Source organism: Gallinula chloropus, assembly GCF_964237585.1.
Source record: "Gallinula chloropus genome assembly, chromosome: 31".
In the NCBI taxonomy this organism is placed as follows: Eukaryota; Metazoa; Chordata; class Aves; order Gruiformes; family Rallidae; genus Gallinula; species Gallinula chloropus.
In genome coordinates, this window is record NC_140116.1 from 1,069,749 (window position 1) to 1,093,532 (window position 23,784).

Sequence of the window (23,784 nt, forward strand, 5' to 3'; positions counted from 1 at the left end):
GCTCCCACCATGCTGAGGGGCTCCGGGTGCTGGAGCAGCACCCCAGCCTGGGGAGGTCCCTGTCCCTACAGTTCACGCATGGGGAGCTCACTGGCACCCACACCAAAAGCCAGGGTGGCTCCAGGTCCCCTTGAGACAGGACCAGGTCCCTCCTCTCTCCACAGACCACATCTGTCCCCAGCCAGGACCAGCTCCCTGCTGCCACCCAGGGCTGTGCTGACCTGAGCCTGAGCCTGGCAGGAGCTGCCTGAGGAAAACAAGGGTGTCAGCACCCACCTTGTCCTCCCACCAGGCTGCCCTGCAGCCCAGCTCGGGCTGGGGTGGTGGGGAGTGGAGGTGCCACCTCTGCCTGGTACCAGGACTTTGTGTTCCAGGGGCTGGAGGGTGTGGGGGGGGAAGCAGCAACAGTTCTGTCCCTTGCCCCACAGGTCTGTGCGTGGGGGGGAGCATCTGACCTCAGTTGACATCCAGGGGGTTGTAGGAGTAACTGGTGTGATTCCTGCCGAAGGAATCATCATCCTCCTCATCCTCCTCCTCCTCCTCAAAGAGCTGCTCCTCAAACAAGATGCTGCCAGGGCCGTACTCCCGCTCGTGGTCACAGACCTCGCTGGGCGTGAGGTGACAGGCACCACCCACAAAGTCAGCAAACCTGGGAAGAAGCCACCAGGAAACAAACACGTTTGTGCACACATGGCCAGGCCCTCCCCACAAAGCCCTGGCCCAGGAGGAGCTGGGGTGAAGCCTCTCTCAGTGCCAGGGGTGGGTGTTATCTGTCCCTCCCCTGGGGCACGCTGCTGCCACACACCACCAGCCTTCCCTGCCTGCGCCTCCTTATCTCCGCAGCCGGCGGGGATGGCACGGAGCCACCCCAGGCACACGGGGACACAGGTCACTCCTCCTCACTGCCAGGGGATGGTACCTCTTGGGAGACTGGATGCGGGACACAGCGGTCCAGGCAGAGAAGTCTGGGCTCCTGCAGTAGTCCCGCAGCTCCTGGAGGGCTCTGCGGGTCTCCACCTCCCCCTGCAGCCGGTATTCCTCCTCCGACAGCAGGCGTGGGGGGCTGGGCTCCAGCCTGGCACTCTGCAGCCTCCTGTCAGGGGAAGGGGGCACCAGTCACTGCATGGGAAACCCCCAGGATGGGCCCAGCTCCTGGGATGGAGCTGGTGATAGGAGGAGGGGAGCATGTCCCTCCAGCCTCCACTCCTGAGGGATGCTCCAAGCTGTGAGGAGGAGCAGAGCGCTCTCCTGCGTCAGCCCCAAAGGGAAAGGGACACAACCCACCCCCAGGAGAGCCACCCCAGGCCCAAAACCCAGCAAAAACGCCCCAATTCCACAACAGACTCCAACCAGCAGCTCATCCAGGCTTCACAACTGGGAATCAGGAGCAAGGAGGGAGCTCGGGGTCCTCACCGGTAGGCAGCGAAGGCCCACTGCAAGGGGTAGTCCAGGGTCTTGGTGCAGATGGCAACAACCACCAAGGCCAAGGCAATGGGATGGATCTGGATCCCTGAGTACATCAGCAAGAGCCCCAGGAGCTGCAGAGCCCAGGAGAGGAGGTTGATGCTGCGCTCGTTCTCCAGCGGGCCGTACCTGTAGCACACGCCGAAGCTCACCAAGCCCACCAGCAGCAGGTAAACTGGGGGAGAGGAGAGGGGTCAGGCAGGACCAAGGGCTGAGCAGCATCTGCCAGGGATGTGGTTAAACCCAAGGCCAGCACCTGCCTCTCTCAGGAGACGTGCAGACCGAGGGGCTGGGGGCTGAAGAGCCCCCACCTACCTAGGAGGTACTGCCAGTAGGACTTGCAGATCTCCCTCAGGTTCTTGAAGATGAGCTGAAGCAGGTAGAGGGAAAAGGACCAACCTCCCACCAGCAGGAAGTAAACAGGGTTTCTCTAGGAGAGAGGAGATGGGACACTCAGAACAGGCAGGGGGCAACCATGGCTACCCCCTCCCCAGCCCCTCTGTGCCAAGCCAGACCCACCACCCAACACCCCAAGGCCACACAGTCCAGGTCTCCCCAAGAACAGGCGTGGAAAGGGGTGCTGCTGTGAGGTGTCTGCCCCCCAGCCAGCCTGGGGCTCACCTTGGGCATCACCTTGGACATCATGTAGACGAGGACGAGCAGCGAGGCCACCAACCCAAAACTGATCCCAGCTGAGTAGTAGAAGATTTGGCTCCTGCAGAGATCACACAGGGTGTGGAGCAGCTCAGGGGTGTCTGTGCACCAACACACCCAGGGGGAGCAGCCCCCTGAGAGCCTGCAGAGCTGCTGCCTGCCCCTCCTCCTCATCCCCAGCTCAGAGGGGGAAGGAGGTGACTCACCTGCTCAGCGTGTCCCCGCAGAAGAACAGCAACAGGCCCAGGAAGAAAACCAGGAACAGCTTGGGATCAAAGCCTGGAAAGAGAGAGGCCAGGCTGAGAGGATCGGGGGTGTGGTGCCCTGTGTGATGAGCTCCAGCCTGCCACAAAGCCCCCAGGGAATGGGCAGCATCCCAGGTGAGCCTGACACCTGCCCTGACTCCCCCTGCTTCACAGCCCAGGGATGGAAACACACTTCCCTCTGCAGACCCGTTTCCCTTCCAAGGGCCACAGAATCCCCAAGGCTGGAAAAGCCCCCCAAGCTCATCCAGCCCAACCATCCCCCCACCACCTTGATCGCTCCCTTGTTTATCTGTCCCTTGAACACCCTGAGGGACACTCCTTGGCCTTCCTCTTACTGCCAGTGTGTTTCTAGAGACCTTCTGTATCATCTTCTACCACAGCAGCCACGCTGAGCTCCTGCCAGGCTTTGGCCTTCCCAATTTCCCCCCTCCCCACACACACTACCACCTTCCTTGTAGTCACCTGTCCCTTCTTCCACCACCTACACTCCCTTTTTCTCCCTCAGGCAAAGAGCTCACCCAGGCAGCTCAGCCAGACCCACCTCCCACCCCACCCCAGCCCTGGGCCGCGCCGCAGGGGAGACCTACGTCGGAAGAGGCTGACGCAGTACTCGGTGCTGGACTCCAGCAGCTCGACCTTCAGGCAGGTTTTGTTGCTGTAGAGGTCCACATCGATGCTGGTGTCGTTCAGCTTCTCCTTCAGGAAGGAGAAAACCACATTCCACAGGCTGAACTCCTCCAGCTCCTCTTCGCTGCCCACCTGGGTGACCCGGATCATCCGGCTGCTGTTGATGCGGATCTGTGCAGGAGGGGGAAGCAACCTGGGGAATGGCTGTGGCTGCTGGAGGGGCTGGGCCCAGCCAGACCCAGGGGCACCAGAGCTTTCTCCCCTCACCTGTGTCCTGGTCCATATGTCGTGCCATCCCGGGACACGGGTGTTGGTGTAACAGAAGTGCTGGGGAGTGGAGCTGCGGTACACCTCACCCTCACGCAGCGAGACAACCGACTCCCTGGCACCTGTGCAGTGTGAGATGGGGATTCCAGGGGTGCTGCTCCCACCTGCTTCACCCACTGCAGCACCCAGGTCCACGTTCCCTTCCTGGATTCCCCCCTCCCAGGGAAGCACAGTCTGGGTGGGTCACAGAATGGTGGGAGCTGGAAGGGACTTTGGAAGCTCATCCAGTCCAATCCCCCTGCCAGAGCCTCTCCTTGTAAGGAAGGGGTTCCACTCCCTTGGCCATCTCAGAGTCCCTGTGCTGGGCTCTTCTGAAGAGTTCCATGTCTTCCCTGACCTGAGGGGCCCAGAACCGGACCCGATACTCCAGGCGAGGCCTCACCAGGGCAGAGCAGGGGGGAGCAGAACCTCTCCCGACCTCCCGACCACGCACCCCAGCGGCCTCCCCAGCCACGAGGGCACCGTGCTCCCCTCCCAGAGCTGCCCGAGCCGCCGACAGTCCCGCTGCCCCAGCGGCCTCCCCCGCAGCACCGGGCGGGGCCTCCTCAGGCCTCAGGAGCCTCCGGGCAGCCGGCGGGACCCGCCCGGGAACGGCGCGGGGGCGGCAGCGACCCCAGAGCCGAGACCCCCCCCACCCCGCGCCCCCCGGGCCCGCCGCACCCCGCGTACCCGCACGTCCCAGGAGCAGCAGCAGCGGCGGCAGCAGCGGCGGCAGCAGCGCCGGGAGCAGCGGCAGCGCCCGCGGGAGCCGCCGCCGCCCCGGAGCCGGTTTCATCCCTCCCGCCGTGGCCCCGCCGCCGACTTCCGCTTCCGCCGCAACCGCCCACCTGTCGCAAGGGCGGCCGCAGGGCAGGCGGCAGCCAACGAGAGCGCGGGGCCCGGGTGACGTCACGAACAAGTGACGGCTGAGCGGGCCTATCGAAACGCTCTCCTGGGCAGCCTGCGGCGCTGATTGGCGGGCCTTGCAGCCTATCAGTGCAGCCCAGGCGGGAAGCGGCTGCGGTCCCCGCCCACCGTTCCCACGGTGAACAACGAGCACGCCACTCACCGCGGAGACACGCCCAGCCCATAGCAACCGCCAGTCCCGCCTTAGCAACCGCGCTGACAGACACGCCCCTCAGCCTATCAGAGCACAGGCCCGCCACGCCCGCTCGGATCCCGCCTGATTGACAAGCGCCTCCTCCTATCGGAAAGCCGCCCCGCATTGTTTTCGCGCGCGGGTCCCGCCCTTCCCCCCCCACCTTCGCGGCGTGGCGCGGCCGGACCCCTCCGGAGGCGGCTCGGCCGGGCCGGGGGCGGGCGGGCGTGGGCCCGGGACAAGGAGCCTTTCTCTGGCCGCGGAGCCCCGCCCGCCCCGGGCCCGGCTGGAGCGGGGCAGCCCGGGGGGGGGTCCCGTACGACCGGGGCGACCCCCAGCACCGGGGGCATCCCGCGGGCGAAGGGCTCCGAGCCCGCCCCGGTTCTCCCCGGGGCAGGAGGCGCCTCTCCCTGTCCCCGCTGAGGGGGCAGCGCGGGCGGAGCGGGGCTCCCCCACCAGCCCCGGGTGTCCCCCGCCGCCTGGGTCCCCTTCCCGTGGGGCGGGGGGCGCCAGGTCGCCGGGTCCGCCGGTCCCCCGTGGGCGGGGAGTGGGTTTGGGCGGCCCCCCCCGCCTCTTCCCCCCTCCCCGCCCCTCCCGCTCTCCGGGCCGTGGGCGGTGGAGCCGGGAAGCGGCGGGGCCGTGGGCGGAGGATGTGCGTCAGCCGGGGGCAGCGCCGGGCCTGGGAACGGCCCCGCCGCTCCGGACGCCTGGTCGTGGCGGGGGGGGGGGGTGGAGGAGAGCGTGGGAGGGGGGCGGGCGGCCGGCTGGAGGAGGGGGGGAGCGAGGAGAGCTGGGGCAGGACCCCCGCGGAGGAGCCCGTGCGGGAGCCCTGGCTGTGTGTCCCTCCCGCCAGCCCCGGGGATGTGTCCCGGATCCCGCCACGGTGCCGGTGTCCCCGTCCCGTCCCCCCCCCCCGCCACCCTCCGGACAGGAGCGCGCGGGGGCGGCTGGACCCACGCCAGGCGCCCGGTCTCGCCAGCCGCGGTATAAATAGCGCTGAGCCAGGCAGGGCTGGGTGGGGGCTGTGACCCTCCCGTGGGGCCCGGGGTGCTGCTGGCAGGGGGGGGCTTCAGCATCCCCCCGCCCCGCACCCGGGAACCTCCCTCCGCTCCGTTCCTCGTGGCCCCGGGACGAGGCGAGGCCGTGGGGTGTTCACCCTGAAGCCTAACGATGGCTGCCCTTGGCTCCGCGGGGTGCTCGGGCACCGGGCAAGCCCGAGAGAACGTCGGAGTAACGGGGACGGCGGCGGCCGGCAGCATCGCGGCGCTTTGCCGGGTTGCTACAGGAACCGGAGATGCTGCGAGCGCAGCCGCCCCCCCACCCCCCACCCACCGCGGGGACCGGCCGGGGCGGGGGGGTGCGAAGGTCTCTGCACCCTCTGGAAAACGTGAGGGTCCCGTACCGGGTGCGACCACCTACGGGTGCAACCCGGGGCCCCTCCGGGCGGGCTCCTGCATCCCCCGCCCCGCTCCCCCCGCACCCCCCGCCCCGGGACACCGGCCCCGGTTTCTCTCTGCCGCCCGAGCTGCGGTACCCCCGGTGCTACCGTGCAGAGCACCGGTTCCCCTGCGTCCCCCCCCTCGGCTGCCGGTGCCGCTGCACCTCCCGCCCGGGGTGCTGATGAGATTTGGGGAGGGGGGGGACCCGCTGTGCCGCCGCCCCCACCCGCTGCCCCCCAACCCCCCCCCGCCGCGGCCGCCCGCGCTGTGCTCGGCGGGGGCGGCAGCCGCGGGATCCGCCCCCGGGGCCTCCCACGCCGCGGCGCAGCCGGGGCCGCTGCTATTTCACGGTACCGCCCGTGTGGGCGGCGCGCAGAAGCGGCGCGGCGCGGCGGAGCGAGTGTGCCCGGCCCGGCCGAGGGACCCCCCCAGGACCCCCCGGCCCCGGCTGCCGCCAGCGCCCGGCCCGCCGAGGAACGCCGGCCCCGGAGCCCCCGCCGCCAGCCTCTCCCCCCCCATCCCCATCCCCATCCCTCTCCGGGGCGCACGGCGGCCGCGCACGGGGCGGGCGGAGCGGCCGGAGGCGGCTCTAGCCGGCGGTGAGCGATCGGGGGGCACCGAGGGGGGACGGGGGCACCGGGAGGGGGCCCGCGGTAGGGAGGGGAGCCGGACGGGTTGGGGGTATGGGGAGGGGGGGGACACCGAGCAGGGTGGGGAACCCGGGGACGGGTGGCCCCGGCGGGACTGGGGGAGCGGCACATCACCGGCCCCGCGCCGCCGGGGATGGGGAGGGCGGGGGTAGCCCGGGGGGGGGGGGGGGGACGACGGGGGGTGTCCGGCCCCGCGCGGGGGGGCTCTGGGGGGGTTTGCTGCGGTGGGAGGGGGGAGCTGGGCACGGCCTCGGGAGGGGAGGGGGGACCCTGCTCACGCCTGTGCTGTGCCTGTGGCTTAGGGGTCTGTCCCAGCCTGGAGAGCACCAGTGGGCCTGGGCACCCTGTGGGGTTCAGGGACCCTGAAACACCCTGTGTCACCTCAGCCGTCTGCCTGGGGTCCTCCCTGCCCTAAACCCCTGGGTGGGCAGGCCAAAGGGTGGGGAGGGGGCTTCTCCTGGGCGCGTGTCTGTCCATCCCCGGTCCTGATGCCGTCCATCCCTGGTCCCGATGCCGTCCATCCCCGGTCACCATGCCGTCCATCCCTGGTCCCGATGCCGTCCATCCCTGGTCACCATGCTGTCCATCCCACAGGCTCGCCATGGCCCTGCCCCGCACACTGGGGGAGCTGCAGCTGTACCGGGTGCTGCAACGTGCCAACCTGCTGGGCTACTACGAGACCTTCATCCAGCAAGGGGGGGACGACGTGCAGCAGCTCTGCGAGGCGGGCGAGGAGGAGTTCCTGGAGATCATGGCGCTGGTGGGCATGGCCACCAAGCCCCTGCACGTCCGCCGCCTCCAGAAGGCCCTGCGTGAGTGGGCCTCCAACCCAGGGCTCTTCAGCCAGCCCGTCTCGGCCGTGCCCGTCAGCAGCATCCCCCTCTTCAAGCTCTCCGAGGCCGGTGGGCGCAAGGCGCTCAGCAACGGGCACGCCAGCCCCAGCGAGGCCGCGGGCAAGGGGAGCAGCAGCGCTGGGACACCCCCAGCTCGCAGCCCCACGGAGCTGGGGGAGAAGCTCTCACCCTCAGCAGCCCCGCCGTGGCCGGGGAGGAGCACCCCCGAGTCGGAGGGCGGTGGGGATGAGGAGCCTGGGGGTCCCCCCTTCTCCCCGGGCGGGAGCGGCAGCGAGCAGCCGATGGGCGCAGAGGTGCTGGAGCCGGAGCTGGTGCGGACGGTGGCAGAGAGCGTGGAGCGGTTGCTGCAGAGCTGCCCCCGGGGTGGTGAGGCTGAGCTGCGGACGCTGATGAAGCTCAACAAGAAGCTGGCCAAGGCGGTGGGGCACATCTTCCAGCTGGAGGATGGCGACCGGCACAAGGAGGAGGAGATCCGCCGGCACAGCGCGATCTACGGCCGCGGCGAGGCCCGGCGCCGCGAGGGCAAGCAACTCACCCTGCACGAGGTGGGTGGCGTGGTGGGGGGGTCCATGCTTGAACGTCCTGGGATGCACTGGCTCAGGGTGGGAGGCAGGGTAGCTGTGGAGGTGGAGGAGGTTGGGGTGAGGGCTCCGTATGGACAGGGTGCAAGCTGGGGGTCCGTTCCCACCCCGCTGGCACCTGCCTGCCTGGAGCAGACGCTGCCTCTGCTGTGGGGGTCCCTGGGGTGATGCTGTCCCCCCTCACACATTGTCTCTACCCCCCACCCAGCTCATCATCAACGAGGCGGCCGCCCAGTTCTGCCTGCGGGACAACTCGCTGCTGCTGCGGCGCGTGGAGCTCTTCTCGCTCTCGCGGCAGGTTGCCCGGGAGAGCACCTACCTGTCCTCACTCAAGGTCGCCAGGTGAGCCCTGACCTGGTGAATGCCCTCATGGGCTGGGGAAGGGGCCTGGCCATCACCCCTTGAGCCACACCACAACCTGGCCCTCCCAGGGTGGGACCCCCAAGTCGCCCTTTCCCTTTCCTGGGCTCTTTTCTGCCTGACCAGGGGTTGGAAGTGGGGTGGGTGGGTGGGTGGGTTGGGGGAGAAATGCCTGGCACTGTGGAGGGAGGGATGCCACCAGGGATACCCCATCTCTTGTCCCTTTACCCCTACCCACCGGGTGCCACGGCTGGGCTGCCTCCCCCCTCCGTTCCCCAGCTGCTTCCCCCCTTTTGCCACCACCCCCAGCTCCATCTGTGCCAAAGCCCCATCCGTGCCGTCCCGCGGCACCGCCCTGCCCGGACGGCCGCCCACGCCTGCCGCCATGGCTGGCGCTGCCCGCAGCGTGCCAAGAGGGCGGCCGGGAATGCCTGTGGTGGCCCCCCCCCCCCCCCCCTCTTCCCAGGCCTGACGCTGCCCCTTCTCCTCCCCCACCCTGCACAGGGCACATCCCGAGGAGAGCGGAGCCACCGTGGCCAAGCGGCTGAAGCAGGAGGTGGGTGCACACCCAGGGGTGTGTTGGTGGGGGGGGGTGGGGGGTGGGGGGAGCACACACCCGTGTGCAGGTGTGCACACCTGTGAGCGTGGGTGGCTGCTCACCCACGCACAGGCGGGACGATGCCGCGTGCCTGGGGCTGCCCACGCTGGCGCAGGCTCACGGCGAGTGGTGAGGGGTGGGTGGCCGTGGGCACGGTGGGCTGGGCAGCACGGAGCCCCCCCCAGCACCCTGGGTCCCATCCACACGGCCCTGCACTCACCCACTCCTTCCCGGCAGGCAGGGGAGCAGAGCCGCCCCGAGATGCTGCCGCTGGCGGTGGGGCCGGAGCCCCCCGGAGCTGCGTACCGAGCCAGCCTGGAGGAGGATGCAGCCAGCCTGTCCGGGGAGAGCCTCGACGGCCACTTGCAGGGTGAGCAGGGGTTCCCTTCCCCTTCCCCTTCCTCCCCTTCCCCTTCCCCTTCTTCCCCTTCCCCTTCCCCCCCCTCTTCCTCCCCCCTTCCCAGCCCTGACTCTCCCCCTTCTCTCCGCAGCGGCGGGGGCCTGTCCCCGCCTGACACCCCCGCCCGGGGCAGCCCCCGACGTGCCCCTCGGGCTCCCCCCCCACGGGCTCTGGAGCCGCCACATCCTGCAGCAGACGCTGATGGACGAGGGGCTGCGCCTGGCCCGGCTGGTGTCCCACGAGCGGGTGGGGAGGCTCAGCCCCTGCCTGCCCGGGAAGCCCCCGGGAGCAGGTGAGACCCCCCCCGCGGGGCTGGGGGGGGGGGGTTTCCCATGGACTGGGAGGGTGGGGGGGGGGCTCTGCTGGCGTTCTCCCCGCGGGAGCAGCACCCTGACCCCCTCTCCCCCCCTCTTTCCCCCGCAGATTTCGAGGACGGGCTGGCGGAACGGGGCGCTGCGGCCCCCCCGGAGCCCCCCCGTGGTACCATCAAGGTGGAGCAGGAGACCAGCCGGCAGTGAGCCCCCCCCTCAAGCCCCGCAGCCCCCCCCATCCCCTCCCCATTAACAAAGCAATAACGTGCTGGGGGGCGGGTGCCGGCGGGTGCTCCGGGCGCGGGGAGCCGGGGAGGGCTCGGCCGCAGCCCCCCCCACCCCTCCAGGCCCTGCTGCCCCCCCCGCACCGACGCTCTGGTTACCTCAGCCGCGGCGGGACGCGCCCCCCGCCCCCGCAGCAGCAATACCCTCCCCCCCCCCCCCAGGGCTGGGGAGCTCCCCATAGCCCCCAGCCCCCTGTACAGACCCTCCCTGGGCTGCCCGGACCCCCCCCACATGTCCCGTTCCCCCCCCCCCATGGCCCGTCGGCTCACCCTTCGTGCTGCCCATCCCGGTTCCCCCCCCCCCCCCCCCGTACCCGCCCCCCCTCCCACGGGCGCTCCCGCGTCAGCGCCGCCACCCACGCGGAGCCGGCGCGCGCAGCCCCGCGCACACCCCCGCAGCGCCCACGCTCCAGCCGCCACCCCCACCCCTCCCACCCCCCACCCCGCACACCCCCCTCCCCCCCCTCCCGCACCACGCACGTGCGAGCGCACCGTGCACGCGCGTTGTGTGTCCCCCCCTTTCCCCCTCCCCCCCCCATCGCGTTTCGGCTGTAAATACCCCCCGCACCCCCCCCCCTCAGCTCAGCACCCCCCCCCCCCTGTCCCGCATCGCCCGTGGGGTGCCCCCCCCATCCCCACATCCCCCCCCCCAAGCACGAAGAGGCGGCGTTTGATGGGCGCTGGGGCGGTGCTGCCCCCCCCCCCCCCCTCCAAACCCCCCTCCCGGGGTTCCCCTTCCCCACCGTTTCCAGGAGCCGTGCCCAGCCCCAGGGCCAGCCCCCCCCCCCAGCCGCCCCCCCCCCGTGCCCCCCCCCGGCCTGCGTGGTGTCTTTTCGGAGCGGTAGGACTCTTCTTCCTTTGTAACGTGTACAGTAGATTATTTATTTTGTTATTTTGGAATAAAACTTTATTTTATGGCTTATCTTCCTGCCCCCCCCTCCCCCTCCCGCCACCCCCTCCCCAATTCCCCCCCCCCCCTCCTTCCTCCACCAGGCTGGGAAGGGGGGGGGGAGCTGGGGAGGGGGGAAGAGGCAGCTCACAAACCCCAAAGCAAGCGCCGACTGCGGGGGTGTGAGGGGGGGGGGGGTGTGTGCCCCCCCCCCCCAATCCCATATCAGAGCAGGGGGGTCCCAGCATCCTCATCCTCACCTTCATCCCCCCTTCCCCCCGCTGTGCACCGGGCTGGCACGTCCGCCCCGGCGTGTTTCCCGCTGCTGCCTCCGGCCCCCGCAGCTGACTCATCCCCCCCCCCCCCACACCCCCCGGGCCGAGCCCAGAGCGTGGGCTGGGGGCTCCCCCCACGCGAGCCGAGGCACCTGCGCCACCATCACCACCCCCCCGCATCCACCCACACACCCCCCCCGCCCCCCCCCTCTTTTCCCTGGGGCCCCCGGCCCCCGGCAGCGGCTCTGTACTCCAAAGTGCAGCATATACACAAGGGGGGGGGCAGGGTACACCCCAAAGTGCTGCCCCCCCCCCCCCCCCGACCCCCCCCCCCTTGCCAGAATTCTCCATCCCAGCACGAGTGGTATCGAGTCCAGGAACCCAGGTGGGGCTGGGAGGGGCTGGGGGGGGGGTCACAGTCCGACGTCCCCCCACCCCAGCAGCCCCCTCCCCAGGCTCCTCACGCGTGCCCTGGCCGGACGCTGTCATCCCACCGAGAGTCCCCCAGACCCCAGCAGGATGCGTTGGGGCTGGGGTACCCGCTGTGCTGCAGGGGGGGCACAAAGGGGGGGCACAGGGAGGAACCCTCCCCAGCCATCTCCTGCAGGAACTGGTCAAATTCCGAGCTGGGCGGCAGGTCCATGGTGGGCGGCATCCTGGGGAGAGAGGTAGCAGGGTGACTTGGGGCAGCCCCCCACTCCCGGCCCCCCTATTGCCCCCCCCACCATGCTTACCACCTTGGGGAGCTGTCTATCGACGTGGAGGGGGGCAGCTCAAGCATCTCCTCATCCCGTGGCTCCGGTGAGGGTCCCCCAGTCATGTACTGGTTGGGCAAGAAAGGCCTGGGGGGGTGGGGAGAAGAACAAGGTGAGGGGGGCTGGTGTGGGGCAGGGGGTGCTACCTGGGCACGGGGGAGGCTGGGGGGGGGGGGTGGTCCTCGGAGGGGGCACCAGCACTGCAGAGCACTGGGCGGCTGGAGAAGGTCCCTTGGGGGCTGCCTGCTTGGGTGGGGGGGTCAGGAGAAGGGAAAGGGGGTGTGGGATGGGGGCGGGGGGGCTTGGGAAGGGGGTGGGGGGGTTAGGAGGGGGTGGGGACCCTCCCCAGGCCCAGCCAGGTCTTACACAGGGTTCCGGAAGGTGAGGTCTGAGCAGTGGGTCAGGGTGGGTTCCATGACCAGGGGCGGCGAGAGCATCGGCGATGTGCTGGGGGGGGGAGCAGGAGCGCTTAGAGGTGGGGGAAACACCCCCTGGCCATGCCTGGGGGCAGCGGGGGGGCCCATCCTGCCTCCCCACCCCTCCCTCAGTCAGCACCCCTCCTACCTGTGGAAGGGCACGAGGTTGTCGGGAACCACCATGTTGATGTTGCTCTCACCTGGGGGGTAGCCCATGGGGCCGGGCCGGGGGCCAAAGGGATCAGGGGGGCTGCAGGTGCAGAGAGGGAGGGGTCAGCAGCCCAGGGCGCACACCAGACCCCCCCCCTCTTCTTCCCAGCACCCTCCTGGCAGCGCAGGTTGGGCTCTGCCCGGGGCACTCACGCGATGGGGCTGAGGATGCTCTCGACGTGCAGCTCAGGCTGCAGGACGGGCAGGCTGATCATCTGAGCCTGGGGGGCTTCGGGGGGGCCCCCGGCAGCGCTCTGGAGCTGCTGGTCCCTGCGGAAGCACATCAGTACATGAGGCTGGGCTGCTGAGGGGGTCACGGGGAAGGGGGTCTTGGAGAGGCCGGTGCGCTCAGGGACGGATCCCGGTGCGGGATGCCCACGGGGATTCCTCGCTCACAGACCCGTCTGGCCCGGGCAGGAATCGCCCTGCCCAGCAGCGCTGCCCGGGCTGTCACGGTGCCATCGTGCAGCCCCCGTGCCCGCTCCTCTGGCACGGCTGTGGCCTCTCCCCACACCCACCTTTCGCTCTCCACGGTCATCTTGATGGCGGTGGAGACGTAGCCCCGGCCGTCCTTGCCCGTCTGCTCTTCTGCTCAGAGAGAAGCTCCCCTCATCCACCATGGCACGGCACCGTGCCAGACCCCCTGCGGCAGCACCCCAGTCCCCTTCGGCAGCACCCCAGCTCTGGGGCCAGCAGGACCCAGGTGGGACCCCCAAACCCCTCTTTTCCCCCCCCACAGCCTCGCTGGAGAGGTGGATGTCAAGCCAAGCACCCCTCTCCATCCTGCTCCCACCCACTCACTGTTGTAGTGACTCCCGAACGCCTGGTCCTTGGGGATGTTGGGGTAGAGGTTGCGGAGCTGCCCCAGGTCACGGATGCGGTCGCCGAGGGAGCGGATGGACAGGTCCTTGGCAGAGAAGGGCTGGATGTTCTCCACCTGGCTGGATCCTGCGGGGACACACGGCACAGGGCTCCAGTGCCTGCTCTCTGTAACATCCCCAGGCCGTGGAGACCCCTCCCCTGCTTCACACCCCCCTGGGAGCAGCCGCGCTCCCCCCCTGCTCACCGTCCTTGCCCCGGATGACGTGAGCGATGGTGACACCCCCGATCTCCGAGTCGCTGAAGCGCAGCAGGAAGGTCCCGTCCGGCTCTGTGCTCAGCAGCTTGCAGACGTACTGCTTGCTGATGAAGCCGATGATGAGCCTGGAAGGATGGACAGATGGGAGGAAGGGACAGTGCCAGGGTGGGGACGTGGGACCGGGACGGTGCAGTCCCGGAGCAGCCGCCGAATCCGGCCCGGACACCCACCTGTCGGACCAGTAGCTTTTGAGGCATCTCTTGGTGAGGTCAAGGACTCCATCAAACCACTGCCAGAAGGTGAATCCCCGACCAGGCAGGATCTCCTGGGGCGACAAGGGAGCATGAGGATCCCCATGGCCAGCCCAGCCCCTTCCCACCCTGCCCAGCCCTCCCAGTAACCTTGTTGAACTGGGCCCAGGAGACGCTGCGATTCTGGAAGTCCTCGAGGCTGGTGCTGTGGTCGTTGAAGATCTTCTGGGCCAGGAAGAAGTAGTGCTCCTTGAGAAGCCCCTGGTTGGTCTGCACCTCTGCCATGAACTTACGGTTCAGCGTGTCACACATCTTCTCCCAGGGCACCCGCTCGGCCACCACGAAGGGCACCCGGTCCTGTGGCGGAGCCGGGACTGTCAGGCCAGGGGGTCACCCGCTGCCCCGTCCTGCATCCCACCCGCGTGTGGCTGGTCCCATCCCGGTGTGGGACCCCAGCCCAGCGTGGCAGCAGCTCCCTCCCTCACCCCCCTTGCCCCCCCTCACGCCCTGGCACTCACGATCTCGGAGAAGGCGTTATCCCACAGCACGGTCGCTTTGGCGTTGTTGTCCTGGTTCCCGTGGACAATGACCACGATGGGCAGAGACAGAACCTGGGGGCAGAGAGTGGGGTGTCCCCCCCAAACCCCTCAGCCTTCAGGCCACCCTGGGTGAAGCAGGGCTGGGTACCCTGTGGCCATCCCGGGGGCTCTGCACCGAGCTGGCTGGGCATCCCGTGGGGGATGACTTGATGCTCCCCGTGCCCATCCTGGGGGAGAGGGGCCAGTACCTGGAGGTGGATGGAGAGGTTGCTGGGGGTCAGGGCCACGGTGGTGCTGAACAGCACAGCACACTTCTCCTCCGTCACCGACTCGGACCCCTTCCGCTCGCAGCGCTTGATCTTCTTCAGCAGCTGGGGAGGGGGCAGCTGAGTGTCACCCCCAGGCAAGCACCGGCCTCGGGGGCTCCCCCAGCCCATCCCACACCCCCTGGGAGGACCCTCACCACGTTCTTGAAGTTGGCACAGCAGGTGCCGCTGGTGGGGTTGGTCTCCAGGGCCACCACGTTGTGCATGATCTCCCCCGTGCTCTCGCTGGGCAGACGAAGAGGAGGGTCAGGGAGGGGGGCACGGTGGTGTGACAGCCCCCTCGTCCCCACGCTGTCTGTCTGTCTGCCTGCCTGCTCACCTGAGGGTGTTGTTGTAGGCGCTGAGCGCCAGCTCCCGCGCCTGCTTCTCCGTCACCATGTCGGCACGCACCATGTAGGGCTTGGCCGAGGCCTTCAGCAGCTGGGGGCCCAGCAGGAACCGGACGCTCGCCTGGAACTTGGTCTGGGTCTTCAGCACCTGTGGGGGCTGCTTCTCCACCAGGAACGAGCTGGGGGGCAAGGGGAGACAACGGTGCCTGGCCCAGCACCCCCTCCCAGCACCTCCAGAGCCACCTCTGCCACCCCGGCCCCCGCCCCAAGCCCGTTACCTCTTGACCAGGCTGGATAACACCTCGTTGAAGCGCTCCAGGAGCCGGGGCAGCAGCTCAGCCCCCAGCTTGGCACTTGCCCCCATCACCTGCTGGTGCAGCTGGAAGTAAACCTCGACCAGGCTCTCGCACCTGAACCAAGGGCAAGGGGAACCCTCAGGCAAAGCCCAGCCACACCAGCCCCCCTCAGGGAGCAGGAGGGGTGCTCCAGGTCCTGCCCTGTGCCGTCTCAACCTCTTCTGCAGCGGCGCCAGGTTCTCCTCGAAGACAGCCCCGTTCCCAGCCAGCTGCTGCTGCCTCTTCCAGATCTGGATCCTCTTCAGAACCTGCTGCTTGGCCACCTCCAGCTCCTTCACGGCCTCCAGGATGAGGGTGGGCAGCTCCTGGGGAGCAGCGCTCGCCGTGGGGCTCTGCACCAGCAGCGAGACCCCCCCATCCCTACACATCACCCCCCTTCCTCCTGCCCAGGCTCCTTTGCAGAGCTCCCCCACGGGACCCCAGCCCCTCACTCACGCTCTCCGGGGGTTTCCCTTCTGTCTTCAGCTGGGGGTCCCGCAAGTCTGGCTGCAGAGAGGCTGTGGAGAAAGGGGTTGGGGGGCCCCTGTTAGGGCAGGGACCCCGTGTCCACGTTGCACACCAGCTTCCCTGCACCCCACGGGACCCATCCTGCTGCCCCAGCTCCTCACCGGCGGGGTTGTCCCGCAGCGCCTGGATCTCACGGACACGATGCTGCAGCCGCTGCAGCCCCAGGCTGAACTTCAGCTCCTCTTGCCGCCGGTGGAAGCTGAGGGGCAGGTGACGGTCCTGGGGCAGAGCAGAGAGGGGTGAGCGGGGCCCAGAGCCGGCCCCACACCTCGGGGCTGCCCGGGAAGGGTGTGGGGGGCACAGGGACCACTCACCCTCTTGAGCACGGCAGCCTTCTCGCCCTCCAGGATGGCTTTCAGGATGGCCACCAGACGCAGTGGGTCCCGCTGGTACGTGTTCTGTGGGGAGAGCCGAGCCCAGGGAGTCAGGGGGGGCAGGATATGGGTGCACCCCAGCCCTCTCCCACCTCACAACAAGGGGTCAGACCCCAGGGGGACTCCCAGCCTGATGCACAGGGCAGACACATCTTGCCGGTGTTCTAATGGAGACAATTTTCTGCTTGAGACCCCCCCCCATTAAATCACAGACTGAGACCCCCCCCCAACCCAAATCCACTTCAAATAATTCATATTCATTCAACTATAACCAGAAGCCAATTCTTCCTGCAGCGTCTCCCTGAGACCCGACACCTGGGGAAGGTTCTCCCTCTGCCCTGGCCTGGGCGGATCAACGCTTTCCACTGAAAACAGGGCGAGGAATTTCCCTGCTGGCTCCGGCTCCCAGCGCCCCGTGCCAGCTCCGCCGGCCTTCGTGCACTTCCCAAATTAGCTACTTCCCAAAACAGCAGCAGAGAGCAGCAGCGAATGCCGGATGGCGTGTCCGGCGCCTTCCCGTGCTGGCTGGGAGGCAGCTCCTCCATCCATCCATCCCCTGGACCCCCCCATCCCATTGGATGCAGCGCTGGCAGCCCCCCCCCATTTGGCACTGGGACAAACCCCGCCAGCTCCAGGGCTCAGGGGATGACGGGTTGGGTGTCCCACCCCCCCCACTCCACCCCAACTCTGCATTCCTCTTATGGGGCAGCACCCAACTCCCAGCACCCATGGGGGCAGCCCCCCCCCTCCCCATCCCCATCCAGGCTCAGGGGCAGCAGGGAGAAATGAGTTTGCTATTGAGGGATAAAGGATGGTGGGATGGGGACACACACACACACAGAGTGGGGGTGGCTTTTCTGGAGCATTTTAAATTAAAGAAAGACCCAACCAAGCTGAGACATCCACACGTTTTTCCTATGGGAACTACACAGGGTGAGAGTCTTGTTTTGGAGAGCGAGTTACTGAGCTCCCCAGAAGTCAGGACTAAAGCCGACCCGCTCCCAACCGCTGCGTATTAAAAAAGTCTGTTACCAAAAAAGCAGAGCTTTCAACCCGAACGGGGCTCTGGGAGCGAGCACCACCCAGCCCTGCTGCTAAGAGCTTCGCTGGCAGGAGGAGAGAGGACAGGGGTTAAATCTGCAATCAAAGGGGGGAAGAGAGACAGAGCAATTCCAACAGAGAAGGAGAAACAGCCCGGCAAAGGCAAGCCAGCACGCAGGCGCGGCGGGAGGAAGCGCAGCGCAGCCCGTGGCCCCCAGGAAGAGGAATCGAGCAGAAAATGGGGAACATCTGGCGAGGCGGCTGCTGGGGGCGAGCGGAGCCGTGGGGCACAGGGAGCCTTCCCTGTGGGAGCAGGGGCTGGGGCCGTGGGGTAGCTCCCCATGGGATGCTGGGCACCCAAAGGGCTGCACAGTGGGGCGGCGGTGGGAAGATGGAAAGGTGGGTGGGTGTTTTGGGGGGGAGCCAAGGGGAAGTGAGGCTGTGGATGGGACAGCCTGAGCACTGTGGCAAGCTGGGGGTCAGCCCCGGGACACACATACAGCCCCATGCCCCCCCTTCTCCAGTCCCACCACCCCCTGAAGCACCTCAGGCACCCCAGTCACTACGTCCCACATGAGCCTCTTGCTCACAGGCACCACCGCCCTCAACAAGGGTGTCGGGTGGGGGGTCCCCAGCTCGTAGCATTGGCCCCTTCATGATCACCCGAAATGCCCCTCAGGAGCCAGCACAACCCCAGCACGACACGGCCCCGGGGGTCCCCGCGCCCGGCCCCCGCGCACCTTGACGCCGTTGACTTGCTGGAGGATCTGGCACTGCTGCCCCTCGCTGCCCGCGGCGCTGCGGAGCTTCTCCAGCATGGCCGAGAGCATCCCGCTGGCCACGCTGGTGCAGAAGGCGTCTGAGCCATTGATGAACTCCCTGCAGAGGGGAAAGGGGTGGGTGGGTGGGAGGGCACGAATCCTCCTGCAACCCTGAGCCCCACGCTCCCTGCTGGGGAGGGGGACACCCTGGTGCAGTGCCCAGCGCCGGCTGGATTCCCAGGGGGAATTTGATGCGCTCTGAGAGGGATGAGGTGGTTCCCCACAGAGGATGTGACTTTCCCAAACCTCTCCCACGTTACACCTGGCTGCTGCATGCCCACCCACCCACCCACCCACCTTCCACTGCGCCCCAGCCCACGCCACGTGCCCTGGGTCCCACAGCTGCGCTCCAGGGACCAGCCACCCTCACCCAGTGCCTCAACGTGGCCTCGTGCAGCCACGGCTCCCCAAGGAGGTGCCAAGGGAGCTTCCCTGCCTGCCTGCATCCCAGGCATCCCACTGCCCACCAGGAAGCTCCATGGGGAGCCTGGGTGAGCCCCTAACAGGGATAATCCACCATGGCTGTTTGCTGGGCACAGAGGGGACTCTGGCTGGGCTGTGCCCATGGTCGCTGACCCTTTGGGCACCAACAGACCCTGACCAGCCTTGCACTGGCTGCCACACTCTCTCCCCAGGGCTCTGGGAGCTCCATTCGTGTCTGGTTGGAGGTCCCTGTCCCCTCCAGGGCAGGACAGAGCCCACAGGCACCGCTGGACTCACCAGGGCTGGTTCTCCAGCCAGTCGGCCAGGAGACAGCGCAGGTTTCGGGGGAACTCTGTGAAGAGGCCGCTGAACTCCTCCGGCGGCATGTGGGAGACGATGCTCCAGAGGGACATCTTGGGAACAGTCACCTGTGGAGAAACGGGACAGGGGACGTGAGCCTGGGAGCACCACAGGAGCTGCAACGCCCAGAGCTGTGGCCCGGGTGCCCCAGAGCCCCCGGCTCTGCTGACGGCTCCTTGGGGAGGGTGGGCGAGCGCTGCTGCCTGTGCCTGAGCTGCCTGAACCTGCTGCTGAACGGGCCAGGGCTGCTGGGGAGGAGGAGGAGGAGCAGGAAGCCTGATCCAGGATCAGCCTCTTGGGCAATCCTGGGCAGGCAAGCAGCCCACTCGTGCCTCAGTTTCCCGCATCTCCGGGGAATCCCTGTGCTTCCATGCACAAGGACACGTGGGGGGGGGGGGGTGGGCAAGTGCTGCCCGTCTTGGCGCAGGAGAGATGGGAAAGCCGCCGGGAGCAGGAAGAGCATGAAACCCCGGAGCCAGGCAAGGCTGCTCTGCCAGGGTGGTCCCACTCAGGCGGCCTGGCTGCTCCCCAAAACCTCTCCAGCTGCCCCCAGAGGAAGGCGCCTTCCTCAGGCACATCCCAGCCTCCCCCCCCGGAACACTGGGAGAACTGGAATGAGGCGCTAGATGGGAAACTCCACTGGGAATGCCGGTGCTGTGGGGGATGGACACACACACGGCCCAGCCCAGGCTGTGGGTTCCCCACCGCCCCCCCCGAATCCACGCGTCACCACCCCAACAGTCCCACCCAGTCCCCCCAGCAGTGCCTGGAGCCTCCCGCTCCCTCCTGCCCGCGCCGTGCCTCTTCCCGACAGCTCATTCCCTTCCTCCCCGCTGCCCCACGCTCACACCCTCCCTCCAGCCCACACCCCTCGGGGTGGGATGGTCCCATCGGGCCAGGGTTGGGGTGCAGGGAGAAGAGGGGGAAGGAGGGGTGGGCGTCACTGCACCGCCCGGCCTAGACGCACCTCGCTGCCGAGGCCGGATCCTGCGGCGGGGTGCACGGCGCCCGTCGGCTCAGCGCCCAGACGTGGGGCCAGGGCAGGGCGACGTGGGGCCACGGCGCCTCCGGGACCCCGGCCAGCTCGTCCGCCCAGGGCTGGCTTCCCGTCCCCGAAAGCAAACAGGCGAGCGAGAGCGCGGGGAGTCGCGTCACATGTCCTCGCGCGGGCAGCAGCCGCCGCGTTCCCCGCGGGTCTTGGCCGCGATGCAAGAGCCGAGGCGCAAGGGCGGAGGTGGAGCTGCTGGAGACCGAGAAACCATGCGAGGGGAAGGAAGCCAGCGTCACTAGGGCAACACTGCAGCGAGCGCAAAACAACCGCGGCGGCGCGGCCTGCACCCGGACGGACGCCAGCGCGGCGACGGACACCCTCCCGTCGGGATGGCGGTGGTGGTGGGTTCACCCAGCACCGGTGCGGCTCACCGGGGGGGTGCTCGGCACCCCAACAGAACCAGGCGACGCGCCAGAGCCTCACGTGCCACCCTGAGGAGAAACTGAGGCAGACACGGCGGCCCCGACCCCAGGGCAGGCCAAGCCCAAGCGCTTCCAGGAACGCCTTTGCTTTCGACGCGGCTTGGCCCAGGCAGAGCAAACAGATCCCGATGATTTACTGCGCCGCGGAGCCGGGAGGGATGAGTTTACTCTGGAGGGGTCAATGCACGATGGGAAACACAGCCAGGAGCACTGCCGGCTCTCCCCCTTGGCCAGGCTGGAGCTGCCAGAGGGAAAAGCAGCCTCTCGCTCCTCCGGGATCCTCCAGACGTTAATCCCCGTCCTCCTCTCCCATTAAAACCTGTATTTCTGCTTAGCCCGGGGAGGCAACTGCTGGCTGGGAGGCAGCAACCTGGAACACACTCCGGGCATGCCTGAATTTGCTAAGAGGCTGTGGGAGATGCTGCGCTCCCCCTCTGCGGCTCCCTGCTCCCTGCCAGCCCCGGGACAAAGCCCCCGGGGAGCTCCGAGGTGGGGACACACACACACAGGCTCATCCTCTCCCAGCACCCGCTGCAGTAGATGTCTGGGTTTCCTTCCACTCCTAACTAGCTCCCGTGTTTTCCTCCTCTGCCTGTCCTGCAGAAGAGCCTTTCCCTGCCAAGATCCAGCTCCCGTAACAATACCCTGGCTGGGGTTTCCTGTGCCGGCACAGGATCAGGCCATGGTGCTGGGTTCATCTGTCAGCAACCCCCCCAACACTGAAGAGGAGGAGGAAGGTGGGCAGAGACCCCCACGGAGCTGGGGACCTTCACCCCCTGGGGAAGCTTCCAGCCCCAAAGCAGTGCCGGGGAGGCTCAGCTCCCAGCTCCAAGGCACCCAGCACCACACACCTACACCCACCGCGGGGCATCGACTGCAGACACAGTCCACATCTCCCACCAGCCCAGCTGCCGTGGGGCTTCTGGGGCCGAGGAGGCACCCCAGAGCTGGGGGATCCCAGGGCAGTGAGCGCTGTGCTCCCCCCAGAGAGCCAGGGGCCCGGCCTGCCTGGCACAGGGAGGCAGGACACGGCCAGGGAAGCCGGGCTTGAAGCTCTGGGTGGTAGCAGGGGCCCCGTGGGGCTGGGCCACCTCACACACTCGGGGCCAGGGGAAACCCCGTGATGGCGAGGCACCTCCGGCTCGATGGCGGGGCAGGATATGGCACCCGGGGACGGGGAGCAGCCACCCAGGGTGTGCCCTGTGGCCCCTCGCCCACTCCCCTTCCCCAAGCCCCCTCGGCGCAGCCGCTTTCACTTCCTCCTCCAGCCCAGGAACGGCTTCGCCTCCTCGGTGGGGCCGGGAGGCTGGGCCGGAGGCGCCCGAGGGGCTCGGTGACCCCCGTGCTCCCAGCATGGGCTTTCTGCTTACTCATCGGGCAATGGGAAACCAAGTCCACATCCCAGAAGCGAGAGTTGCCGTACATCTCACGGCTGTTACTCATTAACCACCGGCACTTCCTGGCAGCCGACCTCAGCCCCCCACCCTTGGGGCCACCTCTCCCTCTGTGGCTGGGGGTCCGGGAATGGACCCCCCACTCCTGGCTGGCTCCCCTCGGCGACTGCCTGGCCCACAGGCAGGCAGGAGGAACAGCTGGGGCTTAGCACCACACGCCACTGCCCTCTGCACCCTCCTCATCCTCCCCAGCGCTGGGCTGAGATTTCCCTGGGGCTTTCTCTGGGACAGATGCTCAGAGGTTTTCCAGCACTCGACACTCAGGACACCTGGGCTCTGCTCTAGCTTTGCCCTCATGGGGATGCAGTGCAAGAGACACACTGCCGCTCGACGTGCCTCAGTTTCCCCTGTGTGCTGGGGAAGCCACCGCTGCTGTGCTTTCCAGCCTGGGCTGAGGTGAGGGCACGGGACTGCTGGCTCAGCTGACGGGGTGCTGGCGGCAGTGCCGCAGGGACAAGGACACCGTCGAGCCAGCACGGCAGCGGCGGGGGTAACCGCGACCAGCTGCCCTCCGGTAGTGAAAGCTCTTCTGATTCAGAGGAAGAGAAGCGGGGCCTTCCCCAGCTGACCCAGCCCCAGCGTGACCCAGCACGGGGAGTCCGGGTTGGACCCAGCTCCCACCCCGGGCGCTCGCTGCTGCCGCGGGGTCCCATCCTGCCAGGATGGGGTGCAGGGGGTCACTCTCTGCCACAGCCCCCGCCGGGTGCCTTCGCTTTGCCCCACACACCCTTCACCCCAAGGCAGCGGGGTGCCAGCACCCACATCCACTTGGCAACCGGGTGCTTTTGGACGTCGGGCCCGGCAGCCCCACCGAGTGCCCGGCCAGCACCCCCGCACCCACCGGGACCCTGCCCTGCCCTGCGAGCTCCAGGCCTCTCACCCCGGAGGCTCTACGGGCCCCGGAGCCCCTTCGCCGTCCCACCCCGGGACCAATCGGCCGCTCCGCTGCCTCCCCCCACCCACCCCCGAAGATCCCAGCTCGTTGCCGGGGTATTTGCGCTGCCCCCCGGCCCGGGCGGCCCCCCCTCCCCGACGGGCAGCGCACCGCCCCGTCCTGTCCCGTCCCGGGATGCCGGGGAATTCCCCGCCCAGCAACACGGCGGCAGCCCCGACCCTGCCCCGCTGTCACCGCGCTCCCCCCCGGGCCCCAACCCCCGACCCGACGCTCGGGGACCGGCACCTCGGCCCCGGCCCGTGACGAGCACCCGAGCGCCCTCCCCACGGGCGGGCGGCGAGGCCGCGGAAGCCAGGGGAGCCGAGAGCCCGCCCCTGGGCGCCGCCGCGCCCCGTCCCCGCGGACCCCCGCGCTACCGGCCGTGTGGCTCCCCCGGGACCCCCCGCGCCCCTCATTCCCCCCTTTCCACAGCCGTCGAGCCCAGCCCGGCGCTCCTGCCCCAGTCCCGGGCGGCGGAAGGAGCCCCGGCCCCCCCTCTCCGGGAGGCGCCTCGGCCCTGCCGCCCGTCCAGCCCGCCCGCCCCCCTTCCCCCGGTACCGGCCCCACGCCCCCGGCCGCGCCGTTACCTGGCGGGAGCCGCCGCTCGCGAGGGGCGGCCGGGCCGGGCCGCTCGGCCCCTCACTCCATGGCGGCGGCGGGCGCGGCCGGGCCGGTTCCCGCGGCTGCCCCGCTCCGGCGGAAAGCGCCGAGCGCCAGGAAGGGGGAGGAGACGCGCGGGCGGCGGGTGCGCGCGGGGCGGGGGGGGGGTGGGGGGGCGCCGGCACCGGACCGGCCTCGGCGGATCCCGGGGGTCCGGCTGCAGCCCCGGGTAGCCGCGGCCCCCGCCCCGAGGCGCCCACCCGCGAGGCCCCCGCTGCCACCCGCAGCCCCCACCCACCCCTGCCCGGGTTCCGCCGCTCCTCCCGGCTCCCCCCCACCCTCTACTCCCCCAGCATCACTGAGGGAGGCTGTTGGGGTTCTCCCGGGTCGGGGTCACCCCAGCCCCGTGCCCATGTCGCGGCCATGTCGTGGCTATATCGTGGCCGTGTCGTGGCCCTTCGCTGCGGGGCGCATGCCGGG

The 23,784-nt window shown here is 69.0% G+C and overlaps 3 protein-coding genes across 5 annotated transcripts; 1 reads left to right on the forward strand and 2 right to left on the reverse strand.

The window, feature by feature from the left end:
* Nucleotides 1-298: 298 nt before the first annotated feature.
* Nucleotides 299-4,543, reverse strand: NEMP1 (nuclear envelope integral membrane protein 1; the record flags this gene model as incomplete). The annotated part of the gene is made up of 10 exons (XM_084277194.1): nt 299-649; nt 920-1,093; nt 1,414-1,639; nt 1,780-1,894; nt 2,086-2,179; nt 2,325-2,397; nt 2,972-3,182; nt 3,279-3,400; nt 4,008-4,307; nt 4,387-4,543. The coding sequence occupies 10 exons, from the start codon at nt 4,541-4,543 to the stop codon at nt 457-459; spliced, it is 1,665 nt and encodes a 554-aa protein (XP_084133320.1). The 3' UTR covers nt 299-456.
* A 2,563-nt stretch (nt 4,544-7,106) lies between these two features.
* On the forward strand, nt 7,107-9,835 carry NAB2 (NGFI-A binding protein 2; the record flags this gene model as incomplete). Its single annotated transcript, XM_084277277.1, has 6 exons — nt 7,107-7,904; nt 8,149-8,282; nt 8,805-8,856; nt 9,136-9,268; nt 9,390-9,590; nt 9,722-9,835. The coding sequence occupies 6 exons, from the start codon at nt 7,107-7,109 to the stop codon at nt 9,814-9,816; spliced, it is 1,413 nt and encodes a 470-aa protein (XP_084133403.1). The 3' UTR covers nt 9,817-9,835.
* Nucleotides 9,836-11,260: 1,425 nt separating this feature from the next.
* STAT6 (signal transducer and activator of transcription 6) lies at nt 11,261-23,396 on the reverse strand. 3 transcript variants are annotated; one of them, XM_084277125.1, is made up of 23 exons: nt 23,292-23,391; nt 19,811-20,086; nt 18,781-18,911; nt 17,980-18,118; nt 16,139-16,222; nt 15,926-16,043; nt 15,753-15,814; nt 15,474-15,622; nt 15,240-15,371; nt 14,952-15,140; nt 14,770-14,857; nt 14,555-14,677; nt 14,286-14,378; nt 13,918-14,124; nt 13,747-13,841; nt 13,505-13,641; nt 13,240-13,386; nt 12,957-13,026; nt 12,592-12,708; nt 12,377-12,478; nt 12,179-12,259; nt 11,792-11,899; nt 11,262-11,713 (listed from the first exon to the last, which is right to left on the reverse strand). In XM_084277125.1, the coding sequence occupies exons 3-23, from the start codon at nt 18,894-18,896 to the stop codon at nt 11,518-11,520; spliced, it is 2,553 nt and encodes an 850-aa protein (XP_084133251.1). In that variant the 5' UTR covers nt 18,897-18,911; nt 19,811-20,086; nt 23,292-23,391; the 3' UTR covers nt 11,262-11,517. The 3 variants fall into 3 exon arrangements, with proteins under 3 accessions (XP_084133250.1, XP_084133251.1, XP_084133249.1); XM_084277124.1 differs by lacking the exon at nt 19,811-20,086 and having other exon boundaries at nt 11,261-11,713; nt 11,795-11,899; nt 23,292-23,396; XM_084277123.1 differs by lacking the exon at nt 19,811-20,086 and having other exon boundaries at nt 23,292-23,396.
* Between the last annotated feature and the right edge of the window lie 388 nt (nt 23,397-23,784).